General features: G+C 43.1%; 3 protein-coding genes across 3 annotated transcripts; all 3 read left to right on the top strand.

The window, feature by feature from the left end:
* The first annotated feature begins 7,679 nt into the window (after positions 1 to 7,679).
* Positions 7,680 to 14,064, top strand: Osi17 (DUF1676 domain-containing protein Osi17). Its single transcript, XM_033484345.2, has 4 exons — positions 7,680 to 8,864; positions 8,930 to 9,159; positions 9,234 to 9,994; positions 12,530 to 14,064. Exons 1-4 carry the CDS (start codon positions 8,246 to 8,248, stop codon positions 12,669 to 12,671), a joined length of 1,752 nt encoding a protein of 583 aa, XP_033340236.2. The 5' UTR covers positions 7,680 to 8,245; the 3' UTR covers positions 12,672 to 14,064.
* Positions 14,065 to 15,128: 1,064 nt separating this feature from the next.
* Positions 15,129 to 16,605, top strand: Osi18 (DUF1676 domain-containing protein Osi18). Its single transcript, XM_033484541.2, has 3 exons — positions 15,129 to 15,278; positions 15,785 to 16,146; positions 16,227 to 16,605. Exons 1-3 carry the CDS (start codon positions 15,175 to 15,177, stop codon positions 16,505 to 16,507), a joined length of 747 nt encoding a protein of 248 aa, XP_033340432.2. The 5' UTR covers positions 15,129 to 15,174; the 3' UTR covers positions 16,508 to 16,605.
* A 2,719-nt stretch (positions 16,606 to 19,324) lies between these two features.
* Osi19 (DUF1676 domain-containing protein Osi19) lies at positions 19,325 to 20,925 on the top strand. Its single transcript, XM_033484443.2, has 2 exons — positions 19,325 to 19,605; positions 20,284 to 20,925. The coding sequence occupies exons 1-2, from the start codon at positions 19,405 to 19,407 to the stop codon at positions 20,827 to 20,829; spliced, it is 747 nt and encodes a 248-aa protein (XP_033340334.2). The 5' UTR covers positions 19,325 to 19,404; the 3' UTR covers positions 20,830 to 20,925.
* The last annotated feature ends 634 nt before the right edge of the window (positions 20,926 to 21,559 follow it).

Below are 21,559 nucleotides of genomic sequence, written 5' to 3'. Positions count from 1 at the left end.
TATTAGTATTAGTATTAGTATTAGTATTAGTATTAGTATTAGTACTAGTATTAGTACTAGTATTAGTACTAGTATTAGTACTAGTATTAGTACTAGTATTAGTATATTAGTATTAGTATATTAGTATTAGTATATTAGTATTAGTATATTAGTATTAGTATTAGTATATTAGTATTAGTATATTAGTATTAGTATATTAGTATTAGTATATTAGTATTAGTATATTAGTATTAGTATATTAGTATTAGTATATTAGTATTAGTATATTAGTATTAGTATATTAGTATTAGTATATTAGTATTAGTATATTAGTATTAGTATATTAGTATTAGTATATTAGTATTAGTATATTAGTATTAGTATATTAGTATTAGTATATTAGTATTAGTATATTAGTATTAGTATATTAGTATTAGTATATTAGTATTAGTATATTAGTATTAGTATATTAGTATTAGTATATTAGTATTAGTATATTAGTATTAGTATATTAGTATTAGTATTAGTATTAGTATTAGTATTAGTATTAGTATTAGTATTAGTATTAGTATTAGTATTAGTATTAGTATTATAATATTAGTATAAGTAGTGTATTATTATTAGTATATTAGTATTAGTATTAGTATTAGTATTAGTATTAGTATTAGTATTAGTATTAGTATTAGTATTAGTATTATAATATTAGTATAAGTAGTGTATTATTATTAGTATTAGTATTAGTAAGTAGAAAAATTATATACAATTATATATAATTTTATATACTTATCATAATACCGAAATTATACATAAAATTATACACAATCGTACGATTCTAATAATAATAAAGCGCAATTGCATTTTATCAGTAGCCAGGGGCCCTTAAATTCATGCGGAACCGGCCCCAGGAATGAGGAAGAATTTTAATTTCTCTTCGACCCATTTCTTCGTCGGGCGTTTTCGAATCGAGTTTACGTTCGGTCGCGAAAGAATGGAGCGCGGGGGCGGGCCAGGAAAATCGGAGAAAGTTTTCGTGTCGTGCCCGACAAATGTGGGGTTGCCATCGCCGTGCCAGAAATAGGCAGAACGTGTCACGCCACGGGTTCGCGAATCGGTTCACTTTCCTACGCGAGCAGCACGCAGGCTCGCGTCAAGACAAGACGATTCCTGCGGCCGCCATTTACGTTGACGTAATGGAAATTGACAACGCCTTCTCCTACCAGCCGGAAGGCCCAAGCGGCGAGAAACAGGAGAGAAACCAATCGATGCCACTCTATTTGCATAATTTTCTAGCCGGCCAACCAGACTGTACAAACTGTGTTTATATGCATCGGATAGTTTCTCCGTGCACGCCGCTTTTCAATCATTCGTTTGCTCTCAGCCAACGTTGTCATAATATTTTCCTCATTCGTTGTGAGCTGTAATACGAAAACATTTTCTTTATATTTTTCTTGGGGATTTTTATCGCGATACTTAGTCTCATCATTTATTTGATCTAGACTTTTATAGAATAAAAATATCTGATTTTTATCAAATCAAAATATCTGATTTTTATCGAATAAAAATATCTGATTTTTATCGAATCAAAATATCTGATTTTTATCAAATCAAAATATCTGATTTTTATCGAATCAAAATATCTGATTTTTATAAAATCAAAATATCTGATTTTTATCGAATAAAAATATCTGATTTTTATCGAATCAAAATATCTGATTTTTATAAACCAAAAATATCTTATTTTTATGAAATAAAAATAAAGCTAACTGAACGCGCATATTTTTCTGGATACTAATCACAATTAAGAAAAATTTATGTTACATTCTTTCCCAAATTGTTTACTGCCGTACCAAAATTTGGCATTTCTATTTGGCTTAAATTTTCGTAGCCAAAAATATAAAATAAATAAATTGCGTACAAAATATATTACAGGAATAAATGCGTACAGCGTCCAAATAAAAATAAATAGGATTAACTTATTTACGAGCCGATATAAAAATGAAAAATCGTGAGTCCTCGAAGGCGCTCCTGTCGCACACTTTCCACTTCTAGATCACCTCCGATAATTGTCCGCACTTGAGCTCGCGGCCTAGCACTGTCAAACGTCAGCGATCCAATCGGCACCGATCCAGATTATGGCAGACGTACGTGACGATCTTGACAGATTCTTTTGCACCGCCGAATATGTAATGTGTCCCAGTTGCTTGGTTCACTTCGAGCACGTGGAAACCAGTTTCTATGCACTGTGCAAATACTTTCAGCCGGGGCGAGCCGTGTTCCCGCGTTCCCCGATCTCGAACCTACGCCGCGGCGATCCCCGAAGCTCGGAATCGTCGAGCTTCGTGCGATCGTCAACTTTTTGGTAAAACGTGACACGGATCGTTCACCTACTTCGTAGAGATTCGGGTTTCTCTCTCGGGCTTCGTGTCCCGAGACCTAACTGTACCTCCGGCAGGATTATTTAACGCGGAGTCACGTAAACAAGTTCCATTATCTTGCTCGTTATCGATTTGATTAATCGAAGGATACGCTGCGGACATGGGATAGCATGAAAATCTTCTGTCAACGTAGATTCGGACATAGATACAAGGTATTTTGCGTAGTTTCACCAATGCAGGAATTCTTAGAATCCGTTTCTGTGTTGGAAATTCCCGCGAAGCAGGTGAATACCAGAAACTGGTCGGCTCTACGTTTTGGACACAGCTGTGGATGTCGTTTTGGTCCTCTATTCGGGACGGTTTATTCATTTGATCTCGTTCTCATTACGAGACGTGATTATGTGTGCCATTGAATTAGTATAGTAATTTAATTTCCATCTTCGAGCTGCCAGTTTTAATCCTTTGCACCTGGGCGCTATTAAAAACTGCTACACTACGTTCCAAAATAATTTTTACAGTATCCAATTTGTTTATATTTAAAAGGCTGTTAAAAGAGCAAGCTTTTTAGGTGCCAATAGGTTCAACATCATATGCATAAGTTGCAGTAAATCATGTAAAATGGAAATACTGGAAAACTAGTTTGGATTTAGTGTTAAAATAGCTTCGAGTGTACAGAGTTAATTATCGGTAAACTGCGGATTTTACGCACTTTTGACAACAATTAAAAAGTGAATACAGAACAGTGAAGACTTCAGAAGAATCAAAAAATATTGTTACATATTTCGAACTTGTTCAAACTATTAAAAGAAGAAGACCACTCTCGTCTGTCTCCTGCTTCCTGCAATCGATGCAGAGAATTTTTATTTATTATATTTATATAATCATATATATAATTATTATAAATAATATTATCGTTCGAATCGATTCTTTATCGTTCGAACAACAGAACTGCCCGTAAAAATTGAAGCGCGAAAATTCACAGTCTAGCGACGATACGAAGCGAAGTTCACATTCCACGAACCGTGCAGCACATTAGCCGAGAACATCGATGATCTAGGCTGTTTTAGAATGGTTCGCGCCCCTTGTTCCGCCATGGGTGTCGAGGATCGCGATAAAAAGTAGTAAACGGCCGCCGCGTCGGCGTTAAATGCATGCCCGCGCAAGAAATTTCGTTTCCGCGAACAGGAAGGCTCCACGCGATCGCTTTTCGGCGGTCGTCGTACAGCCGAGTCTCTCAACCTACCTGCTTATCCACCTGGTCAGGCCGATAGTAGGTCAATGGAATTCATCCGAACTGGCTGCGATCGCCGTTCGGTTCCCTTGACCCGCCCGGCTCTTCCGGGACGATCTGTTGTCCATGGGGAAAATCATTCGGGATGACGTCAGTGCGCGAGCAGTGCCCTGTTTTCTCGCCTGGTTGCCTGACACCACGTTACACACCTGCCGATACCTGGTATCGCAGTAACAGAATTACTCACGCATCTTTTAGACGTGATTTTCACTGATGAGAAGTCAAGTCGGACACTTAAGAATTCGTGTTCGAATACTGTGAAGTCTAATTTTTGTCTTCCTTTTTTTCTATTAATCTGTCCTTTGTATTTTTTTTTGTAGCAACGACACTACTTGTATGTCTGTCGGTCTCTCATCTATTATATTTTCCTGTTTATATATATTTACATATATATAATATATTATCATTATAATTAATTATTATATTAATTATATTATTATAGTATATTTTACTATTGTATTAATTATATTATTATATTATAATATACTATTATATTAATTATATTATTATAGTATATTATAATATATTATTATATTACATTATAATATATTATTATTATAATTAATTATTATATTATATTATAGTATACTATTATTATATTATATTATATTTATATACTTATATACTTATATATTATTTCTTTTCTTACTGTTACATTGTATCATTATGTACATATATATTTTTATACTTATTTTTATCTACATTGCATACATGAATAAATTAAATTGTTATTATTACTATTACTATTAAATTGAGTGACGATTTTTTATGTTCTGGGACAAAGCAGCCCCCCTCGAGGCCCTTATTAAAAACCGAAATGAATTTTAGTCCTTCTTTGCTCCTGAACTTGTTCCTTTCGCTAAAAACGTACGATCAGTGACAATTATACATCGCTGTTGTCAACGTCCACTGACACGTTTCATTTTTACCCTGTTAAACGTTACAAACAATGCGTCCTTTTATTTAATTCATATTCATATACTCAGTAATAACTGTAAATCTGGCGCAGTTATAGAACGCATGATTGTCCGCAGTTCTAATTTGTTCGGAAAACATTTCCTGCAACGATGCACCGATCGACAAGGTCCTGGAGCGATAGCCGAAACGGAAGCGGGGAGCCCCAGGGCTGAATCATCCCATTACGAGACGACGCGACGCCTGAGATCATTTCTCCACGATGATTCCGAAGACCAGGGAACGCGGATAAGCTGTTATCATTCGTTCCGGGCGAATGTAGGTTGCCTATACCGGCATAACGCATGCGGCTGGCCGGCTAATGGGAACACCTTCACCGGGGATCTATTAGTGAAAACCTCGAGGCGACGATGTACGAGAATTCGTGGCAGAGCGACGCTTATGGCAACAACTTCCGCTTTTCCTGGGGAAAAAAGATAGACGAAGCAGGATCGGTCCGCGTGGGAACGGACGGGTTACATTATGGAATTGGATCGATATTATGCATCGATTCGTTCTGATCGAGCGGTGCTCGTCACGGTCCTCGTTTTCCGACCAAATGATGACACTTACGCGACACGCCGTGTAACAGGAAAGTGGTGGATAATGTTATGTTGCTGGAGGATGACATTTGCTCATTAAGCGGGTAATAATCTATGCGGATTGTCTGGTAGATAAGTAGGACGATGCTCGTGCTAGTGAGATGAGAAGAATTCATCCTAATTGGAGAATGATTAAAAATATATCTGGATGGAAATTGAATCTAAACACGTTCAAGATTTATTTTAGAATAATTTTGAAACAAATATGATAAACAATAAAATTGTCTGTGTACAATTAGACTGTGAGTAGTTTTGCAATTTTTAATTATCGTTAAGTGACTTATTACGGTCTTTATGGATCGAGAATAAATACAAATTTTATTGGAGTCTGTTTAACTATGCGTTGCACTATTTTTAAACTATTTTGGCAAGCTTACCATTATTTATAAAATGATTGTTTTGCTTACTAACACCTATGTAATTAATGATATTAAAGATATTTTCGCGGTAATGAAACGCACGCAAAATTCGAAGCATTTTATCTCGCAGACCAATGTTACAATGAAGACCGTGGCATAATTGTCACAGAACTCGCCTAATAACGTAATGGGTGTCGCAATTGAACGTGAGATTAGAGTCGCCCAAGTCTTAGGTGCTCTACATAGGAGCAATTTGTTTCTCTAAAAATCCGCGGATTTCTGATTTCGCGACAGGCTTCGCGACAATTAACCTCGATACGGAAACTTATGGCTGGATAACGTTACTTAATATTCCACGGGGCGGTATTCCTCGCGATCGTCTTGTTTTCCTACGATCGCTCCGAATTTCACTCTCGCGTTCCACATTTTTTTGTTCCGGCGGATTCGGAAATCGTCGAAAGTCGATGGCGGCGACCTGTTTCCGCGTAGTCTCGCGGCGATTTGCTGGTGTTACGCCGTTGGTAATCGATCGGCGGCCTAACTGGATCACTTGCTAGATCGTAGCAGACCGGTCTGATGGAATATAAACAGACTTATATGGTGTTAATCTTGTCGGACGATTGGAAATGATTTTGCGCGCGCTGCGGACTGCTTATTCTGCCGCGTTGCGCTGTTAATTGTGTTATTAGCCCTTTATCTTGAAAAGGAACATTTCCGAGATTGTACAAATACATTTCCTCTATCGAAACATGTATACTTTTACGAAAAAAATATTAACTTCAAATAATTCTAATTTTAATAACACTCTCATGTTATTATCTTTAATAACACTCTTGTGAACATAAACGAAAAGAATGATACATTTGGAAAGTGTATAAATGTTCATAGAGCGGATAAATATTTTTGTTTGTTAAATATTCTTGTTACTTTTATTTCTCATTTTATGAAGTTTTATCGATGAAGTTGACACAGGAATACGCAATTGCTCTTTTTTAAAAAAATATATTTCTCGCTGTAATAAACTCTCTGACCAACGAAATCCCATTACTTCATGCTTCAGAATTAGTATAAATTGTGTGCTACGCCAGGAAAGTATCAGAGTCGAATTTCATAAATAATTCCATGGTAATAAAATTGTAAATGCGCATCGGCAGATACAGACCGCCGGAGACTTCCATGCCTGACAAGCGATATCCCGATCCGCCGTCCAAAACGTTCAATTTGCATTTAGGTCCATCCCCCCTTTCGTTTCTCGTTTTACACATTCCTGCTCTTTGTTTATGCTATATTATTAGCGCGATCTTTAGCACTATTAATGTTTATATATATACGTCCCGCAAGAGAATCTATAATTAAAAAGGAACTACCTGTGCAGCCCTATCATAACGCAACGTGAATATAATAATTATGCTCCCGCCATAGACGTTTATGCAGATTCGCATTACCGCAGATCTATTCGTGGAAAAATAGAATTAAGCATAGCTCTGCGGCTCCTCTATCATTACGCTCGCCGTAAACACTTGCAGTCAATAAAAATTAATAACCTCCAACTTCGCAAGGAATATACGCGACTGCGAGCATCGTTCCTGGAACATAAACTCGATCCAACGATAACTGCGAGCTCCTTTTGCCGGTGGGCGTCGCTTTGCACGTTTACAAAGTAAAATAACCGGCACACAAGTTCACGCGTTTTTCGATTTTCTGACATAATTTGATCGAAGTTTCAGAAATTGCTGAAAATGTTGCGAAAGGTTATTGCTATAAAAAAGGGTACCGTAGCTGAATATTCGGTCAACGATCATTTTCCCAATTCGATTGAAGATTTGCTATCGCGGGCGTGTTTTTCGCATCAGCATCCACTCGTATTCTACATAAAAACGAGCCGGCGCACGAGGCCGGCCGGAGCGGATCGGCGTCAACCATAAGTCCTCCTCGCGTCGAACCGCTCCGGCACGTTTCCGTCCGCTTTCACCTGGCCGACGGCCAAGGGGACTACCAAAACGCCGGGGCTCGGTGCATACAAATTCCGAAATCTCCGCTGGGAAACGCCTCCAGTCGTCGCGCGTGTAGCAGCCGGTCGCGGAGCGGAATCGGCGCCGAGCCGGGCTGGTTGCAGCCGGAGAGGAGACGATAATGACCTTCCACGGAGTGGCCGCGGACGGAGTAGGAGGGCCTTTGACACACTTGACGCTCAGGTGAATTGTAGCCGGCAGACGGAGAAGCTCGTTGGTTAGTTTTGAGCGGGAGATCGAGCGGAGCGCGTCTCGTGAGAGCAAGAAAGAGAGAGACAGAGAAAGAGGAAAAGAGAAAGAGAGAAACAGGGAAAGAGAGACAGAGAAAGGGAGACAGAACGAAGATCGGAGGAGCCGGATGAGGAGGACGTGACACGCGGACATGTCGATCGGATCGGTTCGGGAGTGTGCGAGGTTTCGGGACAGTCTGAGGACCAGCCTAATCGAAGCATTGGTGCCCTAACACCGGACGGCCGGTCAGCGTCCCATATTATCGAGCGTTCGGGGTCAGATCTGGAGGGGCGACGGAAGTGCTGCTAGATCCACGTGGTTCGGTGTCAATCCTCGGCCGTGTAGCACACAGTGTTGACAACTGGTACACATCATCGAGAAATTCGTCGTTCGTTCGGTTCCACCTTCGAGAAACCTAATTTCCTTCCCGTCGATCCTCGAGATGCGGTCGATGACAGTGTCGTTGCTTCTGTTGTGCGTCTGCACGGTGAACGCCGGCACGAGCTTCTTCAGCTTCAAGAACCTGAGATCGTACGCGAAGATCTTCCACGTGGACGGGATGCTGAGGAACCAGACCGGCAACGAGCTCTGGGACGGGCTGTTCAGGGACTGCGACCAGTCGGTCACGTTCTCCTGCATCCAGAGGAACGCGTACACATATCTGGACAACGCGTTCGCCGACCGGGACAATATCACCGTGTTCGACGGTCTGACCATGAGGAAGAATAGCTTGGATTACGGTTCCTGTCGCAGGGGGGACTCTTTGGACGACAATCTGGTCGAGGAGAGCAACGATTGCGACGAAGGGGAAAGTGAGGAGCAGGGAAGGGGGATGGGGGAGAAGCAGAAGACCCCGTTGGAGGAGGTGACCGGAGCTATCGGGAAGAAAGCGGTGAAGTTCCTGGCGACTCGGGATTACGAGATCCAGTTGCCGGAGTTCTTCTTCGAAGGCGCTGCTGTGAAAATTAGCCCGAAAGAGGTGGACGAGAGCGGGGCCTTGATCAGGGTCGATTTCGGGCAGCGGGCCTTGCAGAGCGAAGGGAGGATCTTCAAGAAACTAAGTGAGTACGGTGGAGATAGAGGAGCTGAGATCTTTAAGGTGACGCTGATTCGTTTGCTCTTCCAGGGAAGTTCATACAGAATAAGCTGCTGACCAGCTTCCTCGCGCTGTTGCTGATCATCAAGCTGATCAAACTGAAATTCATGTTCATCATACCGTTCCTGTTCGGAGTCGGCACCGCCAAGAAACTGTTCCTCAAGCTACTATTGTTCTTCATACCTGCGTTCGCGCACGTGTTCAAGCTGTGCTCGAGCTACTACTCCTCGCCCACCAAGTTCCATCATCATCATCACCAGGTGAGCTACTCTAAAACCCATGCACCGTTTTATCCATTTATTTATTTTCTGACACAATTTACTCGCCGTTTCAGATCGCGCACCATCATCACCACGTCCCGGTCCCGGTGCCAGTGCCAGCCTACTACGGCCACCATCATCACCATCACGACGATGACCTGGACACCTTCGACTACGCTCACCCGCACATACAATACCGGAAGGACGTGGAGGAGCTGAAGGAATGGGGGATAGAGCCCTACGAGGAGCCAGAAGAGCCCATGGGCGCCGCTGGAGTCCCGATTAGAGCTCCCGGGGTGCTCCCAGCACCCTACCCGGGCCCGGCCTATGCCGCAGCCTATGGTGGCCCGCAATACGCTGCAAATCCTCCACAGTTAACGCCCACCTTCGTCGATAAGCGTCCCGTGTCGGCGCACAACCTGGCCTACTCGGCCTACGTGGACAACAGCCGCCGACAATTGGTCCAACAACCCGCGAGTCCTGGCATCGGCAACAATAATCTGGTCGTCGGCGTTCCTGTGAACCCTGTGAACCCGAACAGCCTCGCGGCAGCAGCTCTGCCGGTTGCCAACACCGTGAAAAGCTCTTACGGTGTTTTCGGGCAGAACACAAGACAGATTTCCGCGAAGAGCAGCGGCCAGCTGGAAGCGAAACCAACGGTTGGCCAGCAGAGGCAAGACGAGTTCTACGGGCCGATAGTGAACAGGCTCGAGGAGATCTTCAAGCAGCTGAGATTCTTCGAGGAAACCTGCAGGGAGAGGCTCGTCTGCAGCATGTACAAGAACCCGGCCGTCTACTCGCCGCACAGCAATCTCGTGTCGAACGAACTCTCCAGGTAAGGAACGCGCAATTAGTGGGTTAATCGCGGGCGAGACGACGCCGCAGATTATTTATGACCGGCGGAATTGGGTGACACTGTTGGTCGGACAGCCTGCGTGGTTTTTCGAGAACGGGGGCGGACCGTGCGCCACATTTTTATGGTCTGATTTATGAACGTACTCTCGACGCTCTCGGCGCTGTTGGTTCGAATATCCGTCATGGTTTCGGAGAGCCGCGTGTTTCCGATGGCGATTGCTGTTGCCGGATCGCAGATCTTCGCGCAGATCGTTGTGCATCGATTGCTAGATGCGTTGCGTTGTTTCGAAATGCTTTTTCCGGGCACGTTTTTGTCATATACGCGAAAACGCGCGGGGTGATGATTAATTAAGAGGATAAAGTAGAGAAGGTTAAATTCGAAGTGACGCGTTGTAGAGCAGGGGTGTCAAACTCAAAAGCTAACTTGGGCCAAATAAACAATGCTCAACTTTAGGTGGGCCGCAAAAAAAAATCAATGTTCATAGAAACAAATATTTTTATTTTGACTAGTACATTGTAATAAACATATATAAAGTTAAATTATTGTTTACGTCCTGATACTTGACATCTCTCATCTGATACTATCTTTCCTACTTCGGGAGAAATTTTATTGGCCGAGACTACTTTCAAAATTTCTAATTCACATTTCTATTTTATGTTTACTTTGCGTCGGATATATTGACTGGGCCGCAAAAATGTTCATCTCGGGCCGCGAGTTTGACACCCCTGTTGTAGAGGTTCCGGCGAAGTTAAGAAACTTTTAAAGTAACTAAAATTGTTTTAATATTTTATTTAGCTATTCGACAGGTGCATTAATTGTGACTCGGCAATATAGGACGCGATCTTCCCGATCGATAAGAGTGAGATAAATCGGAGGAAGCGACTCGCGCAATCCATTCGTCGTCGACGAAAAGTATTCCACGTATAAATGATACTTAAAAGCCGGCTACCGTGTAAGAAACTTTACTGCAGTGCAGCTAACAATTTAGAAAAAGATAGGTAAAAGTAGGTGAAAAGATTCAACCGTCTAGCGCACGATTAAGAAATTGCATATGGCTGGCGGAACATGTTGCGTTGATTACTTAACGGGAAGTAAATGTCCGTTCAGAAAGTTAGTCACCAGCCTCTGACGATAATTGCTAAGATCGCGTAGGTTTTCTTCATTTGCCTCCTATCTGGAGAAAACCGTGTACCGCGAAGCCTGAAACAATCGGTAGCAAGCATTTTGCATAAAGCACACGAACTGCGTGCAACCGCAACATTCTAAATTCGATCTAAAATATTATTTATGAATGAAAAGAATTTTTACATGAATTTTTCTTACATGCTTTTGACTAAACGAGAACACAAAAATCGAGCCGAGAACATTCCTCGACAAATTAACATGAGATAATTGCATCGATCGAACGAGACAATTGCAGAGCAGCATTATTTATTTATTGATTATTCGACGGACTATCGAGCCCTATTGTACAATATATATATATATATATATGAGCCCTATTGTACAATATAATAATAATATAATAATAATATAATAATTGTAGAATATAAATGGATAAAAAGATAACAATCGAAGGAATTAATGTAACTAGAAATTCTAGAAATAGTGTCAAAGATTCCAAGGTCAGTCTTATAGTAATCAATTCTATTTAAGAGACAGCTGCCTACTGGACGCATTTTAATATTGAAGTTTATAAGGTCCACTAAATGAGGACAATCAATTTATAATTTATAATTTATAATTCCTTTAATATATAATATTATTAAATATATATAATATATATTTAATATATTATTATACAATATATAAATGTAATAATATTATTAAATATATATAATATATATTTAATAGATTATTATATAATATAAATACAATAATATTATTAAAAGATATATAATATCTTTCAATAATATTTTAACAAATATTAATTAGCCTAGAGATCTTCGCGAAGCAATGCAGAAAGTGAGAAAAATCTGGCTATAGTCGCCGCATATTAAAAATATTTCTTGATCGTTCAGCGCGCAGTAATCTAGCGAACCGATCGAAGCAATTACAGATCGAGCAACTGACTCGAATTTCGATCGGCACGTCCGTCGATCGCGAAGAGAAAGGTGGCCGCCGCCCCGAATCGTTCGAATCGGAACGTCGAGTCGCGTTTCACGCGGTCCTGTCTCTTTTTACCCGGCCAGTCGTCGTTCCTGTCGTGTTCACGGTCAACAATGTTCACGGTCAACAATGCTCGCGATCCGCGGATCATGCCGTCGGGCGGCGTGTTGTCGTTAGTTCCGCCAGGATGCAACGCGATCTCGCTCTCCCCGTTCCCCATTAAAAGCAGACGAATGTTTCAGACAATTAGCGTCCCGCTAAATGGCGAAAGTGACACTAATATGACAGCCCGGCGAAACAGCCACGAATCGGGTCAGACGGTTTTCTGGGACGATTATCGATCCGTCCACTCGTGGGAGTGTGTCAAGAGGGCCGCTAACGTGTCCGCCGTTTTCTTTTTTCCAGAGACCCGCAGGAGCTGAAAAAAGCTGCAGGCATCGAAAGCTCGTCCGGCCAGAAGTTCCACAGATACTTGAACGCCGCCAGATTGGGTCAAGACGGCGGCGATTGCCTGCGACTCTTCCCGTGTCACATAAACACCGAGTAAACCTGGCCAGGATTTTTGTCATCGCGCGGAAAATACGAGGAAAAACGGAGAAACCAGGCGTCCGTCCGGGCCGAGTGGCGAGCCTAAGTGGTCCGTCTCCGGCAGACATAATCGCGCGCTGTCAGTCTAAGCGGCCCAGAATTATTGCTGGAACCACCGGACAAATGGAAATTCCATCTGCTGATGGATTTCGCGTAATTCCACGTGCAAAACCGGTGTTACCCGTATAATAATGGCCGCTTCGTTCGTGCTTCGCAAGTTTAGGATCACTTTCCCGAACAAATCTGGACAATGGCGCGTTCACTGCCGTGCCTATCGCAAATGGGAAACGCTATACTTTCGTCAAATTTCATACAAAGAAATTAATTTTACGGAGAACAATGTTAACTCTCCGGTTTGTGATTTGATTGCGTTGCTTTGTTGTAGTTGAATTTTCCAGTGTTGCGACTTGGCAGTCGACGCGTCGATTAACAGAAGATCCCTCGATTGTAGATTATAAATTCGTATGTTTAAACTAATTCTTCTCGTTCGAGGAACTATTCTCCGATATGTTTAGATCGATGGGAATCGATGCGGGGATAGTTCGAGCGATCCTAAACTTTGCGAATGAAATTAGTAAATGCGAACGAAGTGTTCCTTGCGTTCCTCGCGAGCTATACTCGATCATTTTCGAACTGTATAGAACATTAAATCGAATGAGAAGGATAGGATCTCTCTCTTCGATTTAGCTTCGATTGTTATCATTGTAAACGTAATTTATTTCGGTATGGGTGGATTGTGGATTTGATACGATGGCATTTTCGAAATCCATCGAGCCCGGTTAATTTATTGAAACGTTAGCCCTTAGTTCTAGGTTCGATTGTTAAGACACGGTGGATTTAAACTCGTTCTCGAGAAGCGTTCTCTGATGAAGTGTCAATGCCGATTGACACCTTGTCAGAGAAATCACTGGAACGCTAGTCTAGTGCTGTGTTATCGTTGCGTTAGGCTAGTGTCGATTTTTCTAGTAAGTTCTCCCGGTTTTGTAACGAAAGTGATACAGTCTTTTGTGTTTTCGTTTTCCTGTTTTTCTTTTTTTTTTGGTAAGCTGTTGATTGAGTGTAACAGTTTCGATTGTACAGTTTTGAGTGTGAGCATATCGTTTATTTTTGGATATCAGTGGCTGCGAGGATGATCGCCTCTCGCAACGTTATAGCTCTAAGAACTTATTTATTTCTAACCATTATTTATTGATACGTTCTCGGGTGCCATACCCATTATTCGTGTGTTACATTTCACGTTGTAACCCTGGTAACGTAAGTTTACTGTACAAAGAAATGCTTCGATATACGCTACCTCGAAGTCTCATTGTATATTATTGTTTCGTACATAATAAACTGTGTGAAAAGTGAAAGTCGACGTCTACATTTTTATTAAACATCGCGCGATCCTCGGTCTGCGACGCCGTATTAAACGATAAAGAAACAAATCAATGAAGAAAACGCATTTATTGTTCAACGAAACGACTGCCGTTTCCAAAATTATAAAACGTCGAGACGGAAATACCACGAAGCCGCGTTGCATTTTTATTATACAATAAATTGCGTAAAAAGCGAAGATTGTGTTATCGTCTCGCACTCTAATTAAATATCACGCAGTAAAAGAACAATGACCGAAATTCTGCAGAAATCTTCTGCCTCTTTTTGTCGCGCCTTTCCCTTTCCGCGACGCCGCATGATCGAACGAAACAGTGAAAAATTAATTACCATTCCAGACAAACTGTGTCTAAAAATACTATTACATAAGACTGCACTCGGTCACGTCACTAAATTGCTGCAGCGAATTTAAGCGCGACTCCGGTCCCAAGACTCGTGCCCGTCGAGGATAAAAGTGCGCCTCTATTTTATCGACAGCGGAATCGCGTCGGTTCGCATAAAGAACTCGTTCTCCCGCGAGATCAAAGGCGCCCATCCGGCATTCCTAATCACAAGATATCGCCGGGGACACCTTGTGCAAGCTCGATTCCGATTCCGAATCACTTTCTACGGAGTTTCTAACGACACAACCATATTATTCCCCTTTCATAGACCATTCTCGCTTTCATCTATTCTCCTCTCACGATCGAATAATTTCACCCGACCGTCGATTTTCACGCGGCGATCCGTGTTTTCGTACGGGCGGAGAGCGCGTCGCTCGATAAATCGGGTTCTCCGACCGACTTCGTCGAGGAGGAACGACCGACTGACAGCGAAAACCGATCGAAGACGTCATCGGTCGCTAGCCAACCGGAAACGGGAGGGCGACGCGGCCGTCGAAACCAAAATCGTCCGCGCAGGGTCGGCTCGCGGAGCCGAGAAAACATCGGCACCCTAGATAATGAGGCTTTCTTCTTTCCTTTCAGCCGGCCACACGTCCCTGATCAAAATTCATCGGCCGTACGTGTACTCCCATCGGCTATAAAACCGGGTTGGCTTCGTTCGAGCCGGCATTCGGTGTTTAGCCTCGCAAATCGATCGGTACCGCCATGAAGTTCCTTGCTGTCGTCGCGTCCATAGCACTTCTGGCCGGCATCGCGGCCGCGCAGAACACAGAGACCACGGCCGAAGCCCTTCGAAACATTTATCACAGGTGAGACTCGGGGTAATCAGCTGTTTCAATTAGACATTGGACGTCGATCCTCGGAAAATTTCATTCAAAGGACTAATCAATCTCAGAGTAATTAGAAAGCTTGATCTGCCATTGCATCTAATTGTGTTCAATTGATTTAATTGATTTAATTGATTTAATTGATTTAATTGATTTAATCGATTTAATCGATTTAATCGATTTAATCGATTTAATCGATTTAATCGATTTAATTGATTTAATTGATTTCGCTTGACAAATAGTTTGCAGTTCGAATCGATTAGAATCGAACATTTGAATCAACTAGCATCTGAAGACTTAGAATTCCGAATGAAACAATTTTAATCGATGCACACAGTTTTATTACGTAAACGAGTAAATAATTGAATCGAAAATCATAAACGTCGATGAATCTCGAATCTCCACGAATGAATTTAACCTTGATTCTCCATGAATGGCTCGATTCCAACGACCGAGGCGAAGCACAAAGATTAATGTTTCTGTTGCAGATGCATTGACAACGAGTCGATGTTGTCCTGCGTGAAGCCGAAGGTGCTCGCCTACCTCAGCAACGCCGCGAAGCAGGACAGGATCGCGATCACGGATGACCTGGCAGTGGTGAAGTCCCGTGACATGCCCGAGGAGAACAGCGAAGAGTACTACCCCCCTCAGTACGACAGCGTGGACCCGGCCAGGAGGGAGCTGCTGAGATCGATGATGTTGGAGAAGCTGGACGCTTACCTGTCGAGCCATCACCTGGAGGCCAAGCTGCCCGAAACCATCGTGGGCTCTAACATAGTGCCTAGATCCCTGGTGGACAGCATGCCGAGAAGCTTGACCATTCCGTTGACGGACTCTTCGAACGGCCAAGGTAAGGAACTCGGAATTATGTCGCGAAAATGGTGTTGTTGCGAATCGATGGATTAATTATCGGATTTGATGACTTTGCAGGCCGCGGTTTCGTCAAGAAGGTGATGATCCCGTTCCTGCTGGGTCTGAAGTTCAAGGCCACGGCTCTGGTGCCGCTCGCGCTCGCTCTGATCGCCCTGAAGACCTGGAAGGCCCTGACCCTGGGTCTGCTGTCCATGGTGCTCAGCGGGGCGATGATGATCTTCAAGCTGACCAAGCCGAAAGTCGCCTACGAGGTGGTGCACTACGGCCACCCGCCGGTCGAGCACGCTCCCCATTGGGACACGGCACCCCACGGACCCTACAGAGCCTATAGGAAGTAGGCAGCAGCCGTCCCCCGTCCTCCCCTAGATCGCTCTATTTAATATTTATTTTCGCGTTGTCTTATTTATAATAAAACTTCTTACCTGGTCTCACGAAACCTTGTCTCTGTCACCTGGAAAAACTGGACGCGCGTCACTTTCCCTCTTGGTTATTTGCGCACGCGACGAGAATCGCGTCGGGCCGACCGAGAGCTTGAAATCGGGGGGCGGGAACGGGGTCGATCGTTCTCCCGAACCGGTAAATGTCGACGAAATTCGTTGAAAGCCGCGCGATTTCCTTCGCCATTGACGCGACGGGAATCGGGAACGGACTTTCGTGCGCGTAATGGGATTCGTCGGGATGCAGGTCGTGGGAGGGAAATTCGTAGACTCGTGGAAAATGCTCGAGCGGGCGGAGCGTGTTTTTCTTTTTTTTTATTTGTCGAGGCGACACCGGCCGACGCTTACCACGGCCTGAATGTTTATGCAAACTCGACCCGAAATTCCAATTACCGTTCTGCTTCATTGTTACGGATGGCAGGAAGTCGGGCAGAGCGGACCCAACGCGCTCCTCGCAACCCCGCGACATTCTCGCACGAGAAACGCGCACGCGACGAGCATCGGTGATAAGGCGCGAGGAAAACCGGTGGACGAGAGCTGGAATACATTGATTAGGCGAGGGTGGAAGTGGATCTTCGTCGATCTCTACGGTCATCGGGGAACTGATTTTTCCAGCAGGACACCCTCCTGTGATTTTGGTGGTCGCGCTTGAAGAATGCGCGCTTTCGAACGATGATTCTCGTGCGTGGGCTTGTCGTGTAATTGACCTGATGAGAACCTATGATTCTCGAACTGGAGAAACAGCGAGATTTTTTTTAAGACTCCGTCGAATTGGCGATAAGTAGCCTAAGGATCTATTTGAAGACCAGCGATCAAGAATATGAGTTTCGCTGTAATCAGCAGCTACAACATATGTGTACTAAACTAGCATTAATTGATGCTAGCTTTAAGAATGTGCGTATAACAAACATGTAAACATTTTTTTGTATCGGGACGACGAAAACGAATGTTATTGATTGTCGCGATAAAGATGTGGAAACTTTGAATATAATATGTTTCTAATAAATTTCTGAAACAATCGCAATGAGAGGGCAATTTTTCTAGCAACAAATTTTATTCTCGCGCCAATCGGCTATATACATCAAAATATATTTTATAATTATATAAATTATTATAAAAATATTTTATAAATATATTTTTAATATTTTTAAATTATTTAATATTTTTATAAATTTTTGCAAATTAAACTATATATTTTATATATTTTATATATTTTATATAATTATATATTATATTTATTGCATATATTTAAACATTCATATATTATATTTATTGTATATATTTATATATTATAAATTTATATATTTTATGTATCTATAAATTTCGACAATAATTGAGAAAATAAACAGCAGTTTACAGACGAAGTCTTTTACGAAAATAGACAAAACGGTGAACGACTCGAGAATCAGCCCGAAGACCGATAGAAATGTTTTCGAAGCGCGCGTAGGAGGGTGCCATTTTGCAAGGGGTGGGGACGCGCGCAGGCATTAACGGAGCAGACGTGTGGAAAGTGTCGTGTTCGTGGCGTGAATGAACGATAGATTCCAATGCCAATGTTACGGTGCCAGCCGTGCCAAGGATCAAGGGTCTACTCTTACTCCGTCGACGGCGATCGACTTCCGCTTCGCTGTCTTCGATGCTGTAAGATGGCCCGCCGAATATTTGAAAGTTTCGGGCCAGCTGATTGCGTGATGTGATTGTTTTATTGGGGCCGTGATCGGGGTCAATGGTGTAATGGGCATTTTAATATGTCAGGCTAGACGCATCAAAGCTCCAACTCCCTTTCCCTAATTCGGAACGGTCGGATTCCTAAAGAACACGTGCTGTTTCGCGCACGCTGTTCCATTTGACCATTAGAATTACAGGCGTACCAATCTTACTTTTATCAATAAACTTACTTTCACTCCCTTTTTTCTGCAGCACGCGAACTTTGAATGACAGGCATCGGACACATTCCTTTTTTAATGCGATAGAAATTGTAAAATTTTCAGTTGAAGGCTCCGACGAACGTTGAAAATATTCCAGAAGAAAAATGTTGATTACTTTATCGAGCTAGAATGTACAAAGTAATTTTATAACTGTCACTTATCCGGAAATAATTGCATGAAAGATAACAAGATGATTCTTCACCCGTTCACTCTCGACGTAGCCTAATTTGAATCCGCTGTCTACCCTTAAGAAGAAAAATACTTAATGTTATTAATAGCACTAAATCGACCATAATTTGCAAAATATATTTCATAAGAGCTTGAGGAATACCAAAAGCTACAGCGCATCGTTCCGAGAATCTCCAAAGAAACTCTCGCTGGAACGCGAAGAGTCCGGGTACGAAAATAAATTCGCCGGTTGAGTTACGGGCGGAAATGGGTGTCGTGCCGATAGAAAGCAAACTGTCGCTCATTAATATCGAAAGATGATCGCGTTTCGCGTGCGTCTCTGCATATGACCCGCAGCCGGATCGTTCGGCATCGCGTGCCGCCGTCGCAGAAAACCATTCGTTCGGCCGTGCTCGCTGATCCCCCGAGCCATTGTTGCGCATTCCCGTCACGATCGTGTCGAGGCCTCGATAATCGAACACCATACTGAACGAAAAGAAAATTCGTGGCCGGATGGAAGTGGGGGCGGGCTCGTTCGGGTTCGGAACGCTCGGTGAACCGCGGAACGATATGGGGGCTCCGTATAAATAGCCTGAAGCCCAACCCATCGGCATCAGTCGTATCCAGGCAATCGTCCTCGAGCTAGAGAACAACTAACCAACCAGACTTCCTCAGGGTACCACGAGTCGACGTCCCGCAACCATGAAGCTCTTCGTTTTGTGCGCCGTGTTCGCCCTGGCAGCCGCCCAGCCGGCCAAGAACGATCTCTGGAAAGGCAGCAGCATGGACCAGATGGTCGACCAGACCAAGATCGAATGCGCCCAGAAGAACGACGAGGTCTCCTGCATGAAGTTCAAGGTCCTCAACATGCTCGACCAGGTGTTCCGCAAAGACAGCTTCAAGGTAACGCCCTGACCCCATGGGAACCCTTGCGCTGGCTTCGATGGCCGATTCGAGACAGTTTCACTTTCAACTTTTTTACACTCTAATCTTATTCTGGAGTCTACTTTGTGACGGCTGATTAATACATTCACTGCCAAAATCTTCTGTTTCGAAGAAAGCTGTTCTAGACGACAATATTTCTTTTTCTTAAATATGTAGATTATAGTAAGTAAAAAATAGCAAATAAATCCCTTTCTTATATTGGTGACGAAGCCAAAATGGGAATTAACATTAACCTAGTGTAAAGTCAATATAAGGTTAAGCTTAGAGGTTTAGCAGACACAATGCAGCAAGTCTGATGTTACGATTGACGTAGATCAACGTAGATTAACGAAGACTCGTATACGCCTCTTAGAATTAATTTAGCTTAGACCTAGCACAAAGCTGAGGTAGGCAGATCTAGTTCTTAGACTGCAGCAAGGCCGAACAAAAGACATAATCCAACTCCATCGGTAGCTTGATCTTCATTTGTATCTAGCCTAGAATCAGCCCAGACCAAGTTCATCAAATAGGAAAATGAATTCTTTTAATCCCTCTGCTATTTTCAACAACATCTCCCCATTCCTGCCATGGATGCACAGAATCCTCATTCCTCCGATGAACAACGAGTCCCAAAATCGACTGGAATCATGTTCACAGGTTTCCGAGACCGTGGAAGTGACTCGCAACTCGTACCCCGTGGAAGAAGTGTCCGGCCGCAGCGAGGGCTCCTTCATGGACAGCGTTCAGAGCTACCTGTCCTCCCACGACGTGACCTTCAAGCTGCCCATGGACTCCTCGGTGAAGGTTAGCGCCAGGAACATCGACGACGACCACCTGAGCTTCGACGTGAAATTCGGCCAAGGCCGCGCCGTCGAAGAGGCTCGCAAGTCCAAACTGAAGAAGGTGGTGATCCCGATCCTGGTGTTCGTCCTGCTCAAGGCCATGACCCTCATCCCTCTCGCGATCGGTGTCCTCGGTCTGAAGGCCTGGAACGCCCTCCAACTGTCGTTCTTCAGTTTCATCGTCTCCGTCGGAATGGCGATCTTCCAGCTGTGCAAGAAAATCGCGGCCGATGGCCATGGCGCCGCGCTCTCGGCCCACGGGCCCTGGGAATACCAGGCCCAGTACAGATCCTTCCAGGACGAGCAGCCGACGTCGCAGTACGCGCACGAACTCGCGTATTCCGCTCACGCGCAGTCGTAAAACGCTCCGCAAGCCTCGCGCCGACTTTTGTAAAATACCTGTCTTCCTACTCTCCTCTGTACGCTTTATTTAATAAATTATTCTTTGCAATCTGAACCCGACCTCTGTCGTCGTCTCGCCGCACCGTCTCTTCATTCTCCCTCTTCCGAGAAATCGGAGGGTCAATTAGGGTAGCTTCATTTTATGTAGAAATCGAAACGAGGAAATTAAAGATGATTGATAGAAAGCTCTTGGAAGCGGCAACTGCTCGGAATGCTCACAGAAGTTTTCTTTTTCACAGTGACGTAGAAGGGAAAGCTGTAATTGTTTAAACTCATTCATGATTTTTGGGACATCTGCATCAGTTAAGAAGGCTGAACTTTTAATGAAGACTGTATACTAGCACTTTGGAATCATTTTGTTTGTAACACGAATGCAGAAAATTCTTCGACCATTATTTACGATTATACATTATTTGCTTCCATACTATTTTATGAATCGGTAGCTTTAAATCTGTTGAAAAATGAACGAATAAGTTTCACAGGTTAAAAGATCATATCATTGCACGCTGCGAATCTGTGAATTCGTTTGAAACTGCTGACTGGTTAAGAAAGATACTCCTTATTGAATTATATAATTTACGAAAGTGTCGTATCCAAACAAGATACGAAGAAAATCGAACGTACACAGTACAATTACAGTAATTTAGGCACTTTTCAGAGAGATCGTTATAGCTAACCGGTTAACTGAC

Source organism: Megalopta genalis, chromosome 15 (genome assembly GCF_051020955.1).
Source record: "Megalopta genalis isolate 19385.01 chromosome 15, iyMegGena1_principal, whole genome shotgun sequence".
Classification (NCBI taxonomy): Eukaryota; Metazoa; Arthropoda; class Insecta; order Hymenoptera; family Halictidae; genus Megalopta; species Megalopta genalis.
Note: the sequence above shows the minus strand (reverse complement) of the source record. Positions and strands in the feature narration are given on the sequence as shown.